Consider the following 16,640-nt stretch of genomic DNA (forward strand, 5'->3'; position numbering starts at 1 on the left):
CAAGTAAATGGGAACAATCGGCAGTCGTTGCCAAACCGACCTCAGCTCTAATTGTACACAAGATCTAATTTTAAACAAGACCATTGCTATATTCGCTTACGGCCGTTTGCCATTTTCGGCTCTCATTATGCTCAACATTATGGGAGCATTATAATAAATACGTATTTATTTTATAACTATATATGTGCATATATACATATATATGTGTATATACACATATATTTATACATACATGTGCATATATACATATATACATATATACACACACATACACATATAAATACGCATATATACATACATATATATGTATATATATACATATATGCATATATACATATATGTATATATATATATATAATATAAATATATACATACATATATACATACATACATGTAGATACATACATATACATATATATATAAACAAATATATATAATATATCCTTCAAGATTGAGGCAATTTTTTTGTTTTAATCTAGGTTGAACTTTCTCTACATTAAAAACCGATCTTGAAATGAATTAAAGCAATTTATTCTCAATTAATGGAAATTTTGAAAACTCCAAACGCAATTGTAAATTATTACTTAATAAATAGTTTAACAGTTTGGAGTTTTCAAAATTTCCATTAATTGAGAATAAATTGCTTTAATTCATTTCAATCACTAAGTTTAAAAAATGCAAGCATTAATTATTTCTGGAGATATACTCAGTGACCGGCTGACCTAACAGGATAGGGCCAAGCCCAGGCTTCGGCCAAGCACCAAAAAAACAAAATGACCTCAGAAAGATTTCATACTTAAAGGGGAACTTTCATATAAATTTTTATCGAATAGGTGCGAAAAGAAAGTTGGATATTTGGGTGTATATACACCGACATCAAAGATGAAATAACATTAGATGCGAAAGTTTGAATTCATTAATTTTATTACTGTCCAATTCATGAGGCTAAGACTTTGAAAGTATCAAACGTTTGTTTTTGCAGCATACTTTTTATAACTCCTTGTAAACTTTACAATTGCTAGCTGGGGGATCGGACAAAATCACCCGGGCAACCCCACCATCTACTTAAAACAAAAGGAAAACAGATAAAATCTCAAATGAATAAAAAATATTAAAAATCATTTTTCATATTTTAATTTTAATTTAATTGAATTTAGGAAAATTAGATACCGTAGAACTAATTTTTGCAAGGTATGAATATTAAGCAACTACAGAATAAATGTTAAGTTAATAATAATGGACCAGTTTTCCTACCTAGCAAAAAATGGACGAATTTTCCATGGACGAATTTTCCTGGCAAATTTTACTACCGCCTCGGGCGGCAAAAGGTCTAGCTACGCCACTGCACTGCGCGTCAGTCCGGTAACATAAGTGCATAAGTACCGAATTCTGAATTACTAATTCTTTGCCTTTCCATCGCCTTTCCGATCCCTTTTCCCGTTTCAGCTTAGTGTCTAATCGATAATAATCTGATTAAAATAATTTTTTTAAAAGTACACGCGAATTCATTCATAATTGTGAAATTATTCAAAATCGAAGAAATAAAGCACAAACGCAACTGATTTTTTTTAACACAACAAATCGGTACTTGTACAGTTTAATCAAGACATTAAAAATGAAAATATCGAAAAAAAAGTTTAATTGTACGTATCCGTTATGGAATGAAGTTCTCTGAAAAATTTTTTCACTTAATTTCATGAAGTAGTTTTTTTTTTACAGCAAAAAAACAATTTGTTATGATACCGAGCAAAAGGTTCGATTTTTTAGGAAGAAAAGCTAGTATTAAAGATGGGGAGGGGGTTACGGCGCTTTACATGGAGTTATCTCCCCGTGGCGTGTTCTAAAAATCCAAACAAAAATTTTAAAAATTCAAAGATGTCTGCTTTCAACGTGCTGTCATAAAAACGTGTTTTTCCGCTGTAAAAAAAAAAAAAAAAAAAAAAAAAAAAAAACTCGATCAAATTAAGTGAATTTTTTTTTCGGTGATCCTCGATCCTCAGTTCAAACGGATACTTTTTTCGATATTTTCATTTTTTTAATGTCTTGATTAAACTGTACAAGTGCAAGTGCCTTTAAATCAATGTATTCAAACGGTCCTTCAAGTTTTACGATATCTTTTTGTTTATTAAATTGCTAGGTATAAGTACAGAATAGTTACAATACACCCGCCAGCCCGGTAACATAAGTGCATAAGTACCAATAAAGTAATTTTTTAATATCGTATTCAGCTAAATCCATTTTTATTTTATTGATGCTGCACCGTAATCACGTGATTAAAATTTTAGCAGACGAAACATTGAGAGTTAAAAGAGTAAGGAGTTCCTATAAAACACTTACAGGTCAGAATCACAGTGTAGTATCTGTTCTGATGCTACACTCAAGTTAATTTGTCCTTAGTCAATAGAGGGGGGAACCCTTCTATAGTTCCTATTTACAATGCCTCCCCACAGGACAGAGTTAGACGCCAGGGTCGTTTTTTAATGTGGAGAAAAGGAAAAAAAATAAAAATTGTCTCAGTCGTGAAGGATTTCTCCTCCACTAACAGAGAACAAGAAATTGAAGTGCAGCATCTGAAGAACAGATACTACACTTTGATCTTGTCCCGAACCCTTCTATAATTAGGAAATTTTATTTTTGCCTACTTTCACAGTGCCTGCTCCCCCCCCCCCACGCCCCGTAAAAATAACACATGCGTAATATCTCTATCCCGGAAGTTTCAACTGCGCATGTTTTCTAATCAAATATGGCGTCCAGTTTTAGCGTTGTTGGAAACGGATGTTTATCAATTGTTTGTTTCTGTCGTCACTACAAGTTCAGAGTAACGGGGAGTAAAGAAAGATGAAAAAAGTTATCATTGCCCTTCTCTAGTCTTTTCTATGTCTGTAAGTGTCTAACAGGTCGCAAAAGTTTCAATTGATTTCAGAAATAACTAAAATATAAAAAAATATTAAAAAAAAAAATTTAAGGAAAGAGATTGTAAGTTCATTAAGTTTGTCTTAAAACAAAACACTTTTTTTTCACATCAACATTTTTTCTACTTTTTATAAAAAGTAAAAAAAAGTTTTGTTTTTGCTTCAGCAATCTTCCATCGCTTTTGAATGTTTTCGTTTTTTATAATCATTTAAAAAACTTTCGAAAGTTACTTCATTTTTTTTAAATTCATGTTTCGAACATTTTGTGAGAAAAAAAATACACGTGAAATTAATGTCCTAAATACTGAAATCTGTTTTTTAAAAAAATGCAAATCGGTATTGAAATAAGTTTCACTTCAGTCGATTGTTGATATAAAATTATATTTGATAAATTTACATCTTGGTCAAGATCAAAGTGTAGTATCTGTTGCTGCACTTCATTTTTTTTGTTCTCTTTCGGTGGAGGAGAAATCCTTCACGACTGAGACAATTTTTATTTTTGTACCTTTTCTCCACGTTAAAAAACGACCCTGATGTCTAACTCTGTCCCGTGGGGAGGAATAATAAATAGGTACATCAATACATCATCCCTCTTAAAGATGCGATTTCGCCGATTCTATTATTTGGTTAAATTTAACCCTACCCTTTTTTAGGCAATTACACGCTGAAAAACTTGATGGAAAGAAATATGTACATTTTAGAACTTAGTGTGAGCGACTATTTTCGTATATGAAAATATTTTAGAAAAATAAAATATTTTTTTATCTAACATTGTTAGCTGCGGACTTCGTGTCGCCTATTCTTATGCCTTGAATGCATCACCCATTAAATTTATATATGAAATTGAACCCCCCACCCACCCACTAAATTAATTTTTTTTCTTTCTTAAGACGGTATCCCTTTCGGCGAACATTGCATCACGTAGCCTAGCATTAAAAAAAAATGCCTAGCAATTTGGTACCACAATTTTACCAGAGTGCCAATAAACTGTAAAAACTGCAGTCGGGCAGTCCTTCTTCACCTTTGCCAATTCAAATTCACACATAAAAAAGAACATGAGATTATACTTTTTTATGTGAATATCTATTTTTGTGTATTTTAAGTCGATTTACGCCTGCCAAGTTCCAATTTTTTTTTTTTTTTTTTTTCAATTTTAACTCTTAACAGACCAGGTCGCTTTTATAGATTAAAAACAACGGCCAATAAAAAATACAATAATTTCACCTGCCTCAGCTAGCTGCTCTGCGACCTCGCATCTCGGAGGAGATGCATTTTGAAAAAAATGGAAGCAGGCATAGTGGGTTTTATAAATAAGATTACATATACACTGCCTGAAAAAGATTGGCATTAGAAAGAAATAACATGGTAAAAAAACATTTTAGAGTTGGGGATCACTTTTGCATATAAATTTAACATAGAATGGTCACTTACTTCTGGACCACCAGGCAATAATGATCACTCACTTTGAGACCAAATAGTGTATGAAGGGAGGCGTAACACATCTTTGACAATTTTTTATACTGAAAAGAAATCAACTTAAAGAGGATAATTACATTTCTTAGTCTTTTATCATGTAAAAAAAAGTATTTTGATCAAATGATTATTTTAACTTGTACCCACTCCAAAAACAAAAACTAGGAAAACTCATGAGTAATAAGTTTGTTTACAGGGTGGAACAATAAATTTGTCACCCTAAATACTAAAGTTTTATTTTTAAACTTTTATTGAAAAAATCAATTCAGGTAACTTTCTTATGTAGTAGAGCTGTGTAGTCTCAATCACTGCCTCGACATGTGTCCAAAACTGTGAGCTTGCCTTTTCTACAAGTGCCAGGGGGAGCTTGGCAGACGGCAGCGATCAGGCTGGCTTTGGTGATGTTCTTGACATATGACCAGCAGGTTCAGGTTGAGGGTGGGGCAGTGAAAGAAGGATACAAAGTCGTAGCACTCCTTCTGAAGTCCAGCCTCGATCTCTTTGAAGTTGTGGGCAGGCACCGAGTCCTGCGGCCACCTGATTGCACGAAGTGATCACCACACTCTTCAGCACATCCAGGTACACTTTGGTGTTGACTTTTAAGCCAACTTCGTAAATATGATGTGGCCCTCACTTGAAACCACACCAAAGATCATAACCGTGGCTGGAAACTTCATTGAACTATGCCCTCAAGTGTTAAACCATTTGGATTTGCATTTTGAGAGAACTGGCAATCATCCTATTGTCATAACTTTGATCGGTAGAGAGCATGAGTTGTATAGCAGTGCATCTTTTATCTCGCTCATTAAATATTGTATCACTTTCAGACATGATAGAAGGCTCTTGGGATTTGTACACAACTGGCCAACTAGTAGATAGTCTGTAACAAAAAAAAGAAAACCAGTTTTCATCAAACGGAAATGGAATCATGTCTTTTCTAGGGTGATAATTTTATCATTCCACCCTGTATTTTAAAACGAAATGCAGGTCTAAACTTCATTTTTTTAGGGCCACTAAGTTCTTTCTTGTAGGGAAGTGCAGGTTTGAGGTAGCACATTTTCATTGTCTTCAAATTTGAAATCAATGTCTTATCAATGAATAATTTTAATCTTCCTCTGAAATTATCAGATCTAAACCAGTCTAAGACTTACATTATACATTTTATCATATCATATTCTCATATCATTTCTATTCATGCAACACATGTCCTCAACCTTTACTGGCTAGATTTCACTTCCATACATCTTGACACTGTGTACATATACCTAATAGATTCTTTGATCGACATTCATACTGCCCTACTGGTTAGTAAAGGCAGAATTTCCCTCAACTTATCTATCCAGTCCTAACTTGTGCGATCACAATCCAATGATATAACCAAAGTAATAAAACTTATGAACAACCTCAATAGTTTCGCCATACTTTCTCCACATTTGAGTTCTCATCCATAACCATTGTCTTACATTTCTTGCACACATATGACTTATCATCTCTCAACCCTGATTCCACTGCATTTCTTGTACACCCAATGCTTATAAGTATCACAAAAAGTTGTGGTACTCATGCACTTATTGATCCATGCTGAAGTAATAACGTTATTATTTAAAAAGCCATTCTTAACATGGGGAGGGGAGGGTGTTTTGTACCTATTCTGTACTTTAACCTTACAATTGAATAAAAAAACATAATAAAACTGTAATTAAATGTGGAAATACGATTCAAAAAATAGCGCGGATCAGTAAGTGCATTAGCACCAAAATTGTTTTGCACTTTCTTTTCACAAACTGAACAAAGGAATTTTCCAAAACTGTAATCTTAATTTATGATGTTTCTCTCTGGAGATGTCATTCAAAATATTGCTCATGCTGAACATTTTTTTAGGATTTTTACATTTTTTTTTAATCTTTGCTTCATCTTAATTTCAAACCTTTCTTTACTTTCAACTACAAAGACTAACAAAAACCAATGCATAAAGTTACCATTTAGTTTTTTAAACTTTCCTGGTTTTGAATTCTATTTTTTTTTTTTTTTTTTTTTTTTCAGCTACTTAACCAAGATTCCAATGAAGATCCCTTGTAAGGAGTATCTACTTGTTATGCTTTTGTTTTTCAATTTGTAAAAGCAGTATGACGTTCTGAAGTGATTAATGAGAAGTCTGCTTGTGCATGGATATGTCTGTCTCACCTCACTACTTTATAGATGGCGCCCAGCCTAGGGGGAAAGTATTCCAGAACAAACCTACAGAACAGAATCAGAGAGATTCATTACCTGATATAAATAGTGTTAATGATTCAAAAGATGTGGCAACTTTCTCAGGTTCTATAGCTCGACTGAAAAAGACCAACACCAATAAACTATTATCAAGAAGAGATAAGAAGAATGCCCTTTCATCTAATGTAAACCTTGAGCCACTTTCTCTCAAAGCAGAATCAGAATCTAATTTACAAAATGCAACAACATTTTGTTTAAACAATTCAACAAATCAATTTAGTAAGCAAGACATATCTGCAGTTTTGGCATCCAAAACTATTGAACAATCCCCGAAGAAGATAGTTGGTGGTAAAAAAGCCAGCAGAGAGATATTGACTAAAATGGATATTGATTCTACTGAGCCTAGATTTCTCTGGCGATCCAACTCTGATAATAGCCTTCACCGATTTCAAAATGTGACCAAGGAGAGCAAATCATTAAGAAAAAATAGTCATGTTGAACATGCATCTTCCTCTGACTTGTTCAATTACCATTGTGACTCTGATAATTCAGCTCTTTGCTTAATTGATCGTCAGGGCAGCACACTTTCCATAAAGTCACTTCCTACATCGACCTTACCTCCCCTGTGTCCAATTACATCACCCATTTCTCTGCCACCTTTTAATCAGAACCTTTCATGGAAAACTCAACAGACTTCTTACAAATCAGAACCCTTGTTCAATACTCGCCGTCTTAATGGTGGCAGTCTGGAGACATTCTCACGCGGCTCATGCACGTTTTCTTCTGCTAGTGCTCTCCCTGCAATTACAACCAAAGAAGCCCGATCTCGGTAAGGCAGCATCTTCCTTTTTGCTTTATTTCTACATTCTCATCATCATCTTTATCCATTTCATGACTAAAATAAATACAATCCAAAAAAACTCATAAAAAATTCTTTGTTAGCTAAAAAACATACTTAATAAAAAGACATATATATTTAGAAGTCGAATGCTAATAGAAGTCGAATGCTAAAAATGTCAAAATTTTTGAAAATGATAAAATGTAAAAAAAAAAAAAAGAGACGTATTTATTTTTTGTTTTCAAAGTATATTTATTGATTACACTATTAAGATTTGAGGCCATACTTTTTAGAAAGACGTTCATTCATTCGTTTCAAAATGTCATCCAATATTTTAAATGATTTTAACATTTTAATGATAACACAAGAGATAACAATATTTATTCAAAATTTTCTTTACTGAAAATAAGGCAGAAGAAATGTGATTAACTAATTAAAATATATAAAAATTTTTTGATTTTAAAATTATCCAAAAAAAACAAGAGAAAATAAATTGTATTTTTTTTTTTTTGGTGATTATTAAAGTTTACACAAATATCATTTTAAATTGAATTTATTCATTTCAATTGGCTGAAGAAAAACAAGCACCTGCTCTAATGGTGTAAAAATGCAATTTTTTCAAATCTGAATTTTGATAATACTTTCAGTATTAGTAGCACTAAGAGATAATCTTTCTCTTAAAAAATTACAGACTTGAAATTTTGAAGATGATCTATTTTTGTGGAGGTGTTATATTTTTTATGACTTTCCACCCTAATGATTGATGTTGCCAAATTTTTTTAAAGCATCAAATGCATGTTTAAATTAATCATTTTAAAAGTGAATTCCATGTAGCTTAATATTTCATTTTGTTTTTTTTTAAATCAGCTTTTAGTTTAATAGACCCTTTGCTTTTGGAAATTTAAAAACACAAAAATAAAATATTGTTCATCAAGCAAATTTTTTGTTTAGTTAAGTGTTTGTTTCATTTATTACAGATATGGTTATAAATAAAAAGATTTTTTTATTTCTTTATTATTCCAACAAAATGTTTGAAAAATTGATAACGATTAAGGATGACAATAAGTGCAACAACTTTTTACTATTCAAATATAGCTTTTCTTTTCATCAACTATGAGCAGGAAGACCCGGTGTTGCTTGGGATTTAATAAGGAAACCTGTGTCGTCCTTTTGCATAAAGTCCGTTGAAGGTTATATTACCTTTTTGATTTTATGTATGATCAATTTTTGAGAAGGTGTTCAAGTCTGTGTTAATTATATATGAAAAACGATGTAAGTAAAGTCATATTGATTGAAATAATTGTTGGGAAATTTATAATATTTAACTCCCTGAAGACACACCTGGTATTTCTCAGGAATGATTGAAAGCTCCTGTGTACTTATACTCTAAATTCTGAACCCTCATATCACTATTTTTATTCTTATTTTTTTCATTTCTAAAACTTGTATTTCCTTTTTGTGAATGTCCAGCATAAAAAAGACCTCACAATGTTATTGATCAAAATGAAATATACTTATCCAAGTTTCAAAATATGGTTATGAAGATCTATCTCCAAAACTCTAAGAGTATGAGTAATAAATAATGAAAGAACAGGCAGGAACTAAAAGTTTGCAATAATATTGAAGACGTAAAGGTGAATAAAAATAATAAAATTTTGATGTAAAAAATATAAAAGATTCTTGTATTATTATTATTTTTTTAAATTAAATTTTGATTTACTTTTCCATTTTTTTGTTGTTAACTATCATTCTTTATTTTCACATTATATGTTAGTTGTATACATAGGTAAATATATTTTATTGAAAGTCATCTTCAATTATTATTAATGATAAAATACTGTGACACCATAATAATAAAATAATAATTTTATTTTTGAATACCAGGAGTTACCTATTTGGTAACATTAATTCAGGTATTTCTCTGCTGGGCAGTGAAGAACTTCAACGATATTTCCCTGATCGAAAAGTAAAGATTTTTGCAGGAACTTGGAATATGGAGGGATGCAAGGTCAGTAATCATGTTTTTGGTTTTTTTTAAAGAATAAACTTATAATCAAAAATGAACTTAAAACCAATATTTATTTTTAAAGTCCTCACTACAAAGTAAAGCTTTTATAAATAAAACTACATAAACATTATAAACAATCTGCACGGATTGATTATTTGATGTTAACACCTCATGACGGCACTGTAAAGTTATGATCTGGTTGATTTGCGTAGACTGTTCTTAATGTTTATTTATTTATTTATATATGTATGTGTGTGTATTGTAATATACCACAGGTTTGAGTCATCTAAATGTGTGATGTCTCTGCCATGTACAAATCTGTGCAATATACACTGAATCTCTAGATTCACAGAAAAAAAATAAATGGTTTTCCTTCTCAGGGATCAGCATGAATTAAAAATAAACACAAACACTAAACACATCGTAAAAAACAGCAAAAACAAAAGAGGTCTTAAGAAATTCAAATTTAGGGAATCTTGCTTAATTGATTCTCTACTGAGTATGGATCAAATTTAATGCAAATCTGAAATATTTGAATTTTCTTTTATTATGCCTCCTAAAAACCCTTTGACATACTCCAACAAAATTGAAATACTAAAAATATTGATTGATGTTTAATACCTATTGTTAAAATTTTTAAAAAGATCAGAGGTATCTGAATTTTGAAGAAAGGATTCCACCTCGTTTTTAACCTCATAATAATTGATTAATTAATCTGGGAGTGAATCCTATACAAAGAAATATGTAAATATACTTAACTAAACATAAACATTGTTTTCTTTGTTTATTTCGTAAATGAAATAAAAATGAAACCTTTCAAATCTTGAGTGCAGCATTTCATGTCATTTGTTAGCAATATGGAATAATAGTGTTTGGTCAAACCTTTTTCTCCTACACTAACCGTATGTCTGGGTAGCACAAAAAAAGTGCTTGACTATAACAGAGATTTATGTAAAAATAGATTCGTTCTTAACAATGAAATAGAAGAACATTTTGTTTTTAACTCCTCCATCACAACTTCTATATTGTTAGCATGTTTGGCCATGTTACGTCTTGCAAGTTGATGATCAGTATCAATATACAAATGCAACAAACATAACAGGCAGTCGGACCATTTCTCTGGTGATTTATGTTAACAAAATACTGGCTGGTGATTATAGACTGTATTCTGAGAATTCCGATAAAGAAGTCAAGTTAGGGGTACATTTTTGTCTACTGAACTTCTTGATCTAACCATGAAAGTGTTAAACTCTTCAGACTTGAAATATTTAAACTCCAACTTTTAACTTTTGTGTACAACTCTACCAATGAAGTTTGTCTCGTTTTCAAGAGGGAAAGAGAAAGCAGGAGAGAGATGGAAGTGAGAGTAATAGAGACTGTATGAAATAAGAGGAACGGATTCATTAACATACAGAGAGAAAGGTTAAGAGTGATAGAACCAAAGTAAAAGACATGTGACTTAGTGAGTAAATTGCAAAATATGGCTGATTAAAAAAAATTTTTTTTTTTAATATAGTTCAATTATAAAACTAAGGAATATTTTAATATGTATTTTGAGTGATTAAAATATATAGGAAAAAGGCCTTAACAATATCAACTCTGTTTTAATACAACAGATAATATAATAATTTGATAAATACATAGGTCGTAATATAGATATCTTTCAGCTTCCCAAAAATCGCTTTTATATAATGTGAGAGAGAAAGTTTGTTCATTTTGTTTTCACTATTACTTCTCTCTCAATTCATCTGTTTATCAACATCCAATAATACAATCTATTCATGGAGGCTTAATTCCCGATGCATATACTCACCAATACATTTTGAGATGAATTCAAATCTTGTTATCCAGATACAGAATGCTGTTCCTCCTTGCTTACAAATTCTTCCCAACTGTCATTTAGAAACAACGCAAGAGACACAAATCCTCTGTTATTCTTAATATTCATAAATGATCTCCCTGACAAAATTGCCTGTGAGATGGGTATATATGCTGACGACACTACACTCTATAACAGACTCGACAGGAAAACAAATGAACACATATCTAAAGAAATGGCAGATGCACTAGAGGATGACCTCCGATCTGTAGTGGAATGGGGACATAAATGGATGGTCACATTCAATGCTGCCAAGACTAAATTCGTTTCCTTCAATAATTACAAGAAACCTTCTCTACCACCAATAGCAATGGCCACTGACTCTTTATCTGAAAGTACATCCTTTAAACTCCTCGGCCTAATGCTCTCAGGAAACATGAGTTGGAACAATTACATTGAGAGTATCGCCAGGACCGCTGCGAAGAAGGTAGGTTCTCTCTACCGTGCTAGAAAGATACTAACGCCCGAAAGTATCCTATACCTCTATAAGGCCACCATTCGCCCATATATGGAGTATTGTTGTCATATTTGGGCTGGTGCATCTACCACTAGTCTCTCGCTTCTAGACAAGGTTCAAAAGAGAGTCGCCAATCTGATAGGTCCTGAACTGTCATCTAAACTTCAGTCCCTGTCCCATCGACGAAATGTTGCATCCCTCTGCCTTTTCTACAAGTACTTTAACGGTGAATGCTCTGACGAACTGCAAGCACTTGTGCCCCTCAACGTAAATACCTTGACAAACCCGACAAGCAGCTAAATCCCACCCCTTCACAGTAGAGATCCCTAGATGCAAGAGAGCATTCTACTCCAGTAGTTTCTTCCCCAGGATAGCTCGACTTTGGAATTCCCTGCCGGGTCCTGGTTCCCCAACTGTACTGACATGCAGAAGTTCAAGTGCAACGTGAACCGACATCTTCCTGCCCAACTCCCTACACAGTACCCCTGATACCCATGTCCCTGGTAGTAACCCCCTACAACGAAGTGGTAATATGGCTTGTTTGGGGTGAAAATGTGATAAAAAAAAATATCTGAAGTCAAATCAAACAATCAAATCTATATTTAAATCTATTATTAATAACTTTATAAAAAGATTCATAATTAGCATCAAGTTTAGCTTTATTCAGTTTGATTACGTTTTTTTTTTTTTTTTTTGCTTTTTTTTTGTATAAATGAGTTCTCTTCTCATTGGTTAATCTACTTAGAGAAGGTTTTTTTAATCTCTTTTCATCATGGCCTCATCAGAAGAGATAATGGAATAACCAAGCAAAGGAGGTAGTGATGATGCCTACCATATCAAAGTTTAAAGTTGATTTTGATAAAACATTCAAGCAGTATTTAAATGTACACATCTTCTGTCTTTTTACATGGCTTGTTGCACTTTACTGTGTTTTGCCAATACATTTGATTGATTTTATATGATTAAAAGGTGCTTATGCATCTATGTTACTGTGCTTTTTTAATAGTATTTTCAAGTTAAATTCAATTTTTACAATATTTAAAGTTTTGAGGTTCCACGATTGAGACACGCACATGAACTTAATTTTATTCACAGTTTATTCTCTCATGTTGTATATGGCATATAGTATGAATCAAAGAATGCTGTTTTTTTATGCAGAAGTTGGTAGCCGCACTAAGGAAATCTCAAATAAGATCATCTTGTGCCAATTAAGCAAAGCAAAAATTTTAATTTTGCTCAAAAGATAATTTCAATGAGAAGATTGTTGTTGTTTCTAATTCTCGAATTAAAATATGTACATTGAAAATAGTAACTCATGGCAGACAAATGATGTAATGTCTATTATATATTAAAAGACATATAACTTCATATTGTTCCGAAATATAGTGAATATGTTAGTTTTTAATTTCACCTTCACAAATACCCTGAAACCTATCCATTGACTGCAGGTTAAGGATCTCTGATTTAAGAGAGCGCTCTCTTTGAACAACTATCTATATGTATGAAAGTTTATTGTTATAATAATTATAATTTGTAATTTTTTGCAAATATATTTTCTTAAAAAATTAGTGTTGATATCTGAATTTAATGTTTTATCTCTAAGATTTTTTTTTATTGAATTTTATTGTGATTATATATTTTTGTTTGTCAAATATTCAATCACATTTTTATTTGATATTAAAATATCAAAGAATATTTCTATAAGTTTCCATCTTCAAATCTTATTTTATCTTTTATAAATGATATGAAAAGGTTATTTAGCACAAATGGTAACCTTCTTTATTCATCAGGACATGATTTCACAACAAATTGTCGACTTTATCTTACCAGAGACGTGTGAACACGTACAAGACATTTATGCAATTGGCACTCAGGAAAATTCCATGCAAAAGTAAGTGAATTTAAACTAATAAAATAATTTTAAAAAAGAATAAAACATGATATAAATGAATTGTATATTTTTCAGAATTTTTTTTTTTCTATTAAGAAAATTATTTCTGTATTACATCTAAATATGAGTCCCTTTCAAAGGGTTCCTGTGTGTGCTTAATTACTTAATTACATATTCCCAAATATGAATATGTATTACCCTTTAGAAGGGTTTATGTGTCTAATTGCATGCTCATGAATATGTATCAACCCTTTCAGAAGGGTTTTTGTATCTAATTAAATGCTCCTAAATATGAATATCTATCAACTCAATCAGAAGAACCAATTAACATTCCAAATTCTAGTTGGACTATTAAAGCTCTTTTGAAGAGCAAAATTGGGTGTGGCATAATTATATACATATATCCTTTTAGTACAAATTATTGATTTTGTTATTGTGAGAAAAAAAGGATAAGTCTATGGATTCAATTCGTATTTATTTTATTATTGTGACTACCTGGATTTGCCCGGGTTTTCAGAGAAAACAATAGAATAGTTTAGAAAAATGTGTGTAACATCTATTTTTTTTTTTTTTTTTTGTCCTTTCTCATGTTTTTGAACACACCTCTCCTCCTAATTACCTTTTTAATTCACACGCAAACTTTTGCAACTACTTAAATATAATAGAAAAAATCAGCAGCTGACTGTTAGCTCTAGTTTCAGTGTTTTTTTTTTCTTGTTTTTTTTTTATCAAATATTTATTCGTAAGTATGAAAGACTGTAATAATTTGGTGCATGATTACCTCATGTGAAAGAATATTAGAATTTATTTTACCTTAACAAGCTTTGGGATTGAATGAAGAATTTTCAGTCAATTTTTTTTTTTTTTAACTCTTTACATTAAGCGGCTTCATAAATTGTCTGGAGCGATGTCCATAAAAAAATATCAATATTTAGTTTTGGGGCAGGAAGTTTACAGAGTTAAGCTTTTGAATTGCAAGGAATTAGATGTAGGTAGTTATGTTGATATGTTGAATTGAGGAACCATGGGATAGAAGAAATGATAGAAAAAAACAAACAAAGAGGTATTCATCACAAAAGAGAAAAAAATGTGTATATTCAGTAAGTGGACTTTAAAGACTAGTGATCAGTATGTGAACGTGTTTAACGTTTTTCGAGTGAAATCTCTTTGAAAAGAGATAACATTCATTACTTTTGTTTACATTTATTTTTTTTACGTATTCATTCTGATATAAAATTTAGCTGTTTATTTTTTAATCATTGTCTTTTGTCTGCCCAATTATTTACTCTTGTGTATTCCATTACTTTCATAAATTTATGTGAGAGAAAGGATTTGATGGTTATGAAGATTTTGTCAGTAAGTTTGTCAAGCAAACCTTTGTATCAAACTCTATCAAAGACCTTTAATATGTCCAGCATTATTGCTCTAGAAACAAAGCCACTGACAATTTGTCAGATTGTTTTTGCTGAGGTGTTTAACAATTGCTTGACATCACAGATTCAAGCAGCTTACTCATGATGCATAGGAGACTGATTGGTTTATACGGAAATGCAGAAGACTGATCACCAGTATTTTTAAGTACCTTCAAGTAATAGTTATATAATTTTGTTAGAGGAGCAAGATAGCTGTATTTTAAACACGATGACTGGAGTGTTGTCTGAACAAGATGCTTTGCTTGTATAGGGGAAATTTCACAAGTTGATGGGCCTAACTCTAAAGAATAGAATTTGTAATTTTTATTTCATCAGATGCTGAGATCATCTCAGAACCATTATTGATGGTTAGAATAGATGTCTTACATTGTTTAGTAATGTGTTTGTTATTTTCCAAAACTTGCAAGAATCAAGTTTCTGTTCAAGAATTCTGGCTTTAACAGATTGGACATATGAATTTTTCATATTTTCTATAACCTATTTACAGTGGTTACAAGCCATTTTAAAGGTAGCTTTGGTTTCAGGGCATCTATTCTGTTGGTAATGATTAAAATAGTGATTTTCATGTGATATGGCAGCAGCACACTCAGTAAAATAAATTTTTTAAATTATATTTTAAAACATATTTAGGAAGAAAAAAAAAAATGGTATATTTAAAAACAAAAGAAATAAAACAAAATGAAAAAAAAACACTCCCAGACAATGTTGAGTAGGGAAAGCTAATGTTATTGAACTGTTTGCTTAAGTATTTTCCCTTTCATTCATTTTTTTAGTGATTTTTTCGATATTTGCATTTCAGAATTTGTTTTCCTGTTTATTTATTTATTTATTTTTTTAGAAAAGAATGGGAGATTACATTACAAGAGAATCTTGGGCCTTCCTATGTTTTGTTTCATTCAACATCTCTTGGCTCTTTGCATTTAGCAGTGTTTATGAGACGAGACTTGATTTGGTTCTGTTCCAGTAAGTATTTACTTATTATTTCATCCTGTTTTGAATTGAGCACAGATGTATTAAAGATTTTTTAAGCATTAAAGATCATCATCAGTTTAACATTTGTTTTACCTATTGGCACATATTAGATGTTTTTTTAGAGATTAACTTCCAAACTAACCTATCTTTAGTCAGGTCTTTATTTATCCCCCATTTCTCTCGAATCCATATTTACTTCTACATCTAATAACTCAAGTACTCCCATCCATTTTTTATGTGACCATAGCAATGAGGTCTCCAGTTCTACAACTATCTCTCTATACTATCCAGTCATCAGATCTAAGTCTGTCTGTAAAACTCACATTATATCACCTCCCATATGTTTTAGCCTGGTTTTAAGACATTACAAAATTTAAAATAAATAAAATCAATCATATTCTAAAAAATGTCATTTAACTTTACTTTTTATTTAGGTTTTACCAATATTGTTATGTTAATTTGTGTTCCAGAATAATACTCTTCATGAAATTGGTTTATAGCATAGCTGTCAGGAGAGGCAGATATGCTCTGTGATGGGAGGTTTTGCTACCTTAACATCATATTTA

At 31.4% G+C, this 16,640-nt stretch overlaps 1 protein-coding gene across 3 annotated transcripts in view; it reads left to right on the top strand.

Moving 5' to 3' along the window:
• Positions 1-2,305: 2,305 nt before the first annotated feature.
• Positions 2,306-16,640, top strand: part of LOC145286045 (phosphatidylinositol polyphosphate 5-phosphatase type IV-like) — a 56,184-nt gene continuing 41,849 nt past the window's right edge. The window contains exons 1-5 of one of the 3 annotated variants that reach the window (XM_080134677.1): positions 2,306-2,882; positions 6,429-7,425; positions 9,319-9,442; positions 13,569-13,669; positions 15,941-16,065. In XM_080134677.1, the coding sequence (XP_079990803.1) occupies positions 6,551-7,425; positions 9,319-9,442; positions 13,569-13,669; positions 15,941-16,065 (1,225 nt within the window). In that variant the 5' untranslated portion in view covers positions 2,306-2,882; positions 6,429-6,550. Of the gene's footprint in view, positions 2,977-6,428; positions 7,426-9,318; positions 9,443-13,568; positions 13,670-15,940; positions 16,066-16,640 lie in introns of all 3 variants that reach the window. The other 2 variants (XM_080134676.1, XM_080134675.1) reach the window with 2 other exon arrangements.

Source organism: Euprymna scolopes, chromosome 10 (genome assembly GCF_053919585.1).
Source record: "Euprymna scolopes isolate OS-2025 chromosome 10, ASM5391958v1, whole genome shotgun sequence".
NCBI classification, from domain to species: Eukaryota; Metazoa; Mollusca; class Cephalopoda; order Sepiida; family Sepiolidae; genus Euprymna; species Euprymna scolopes.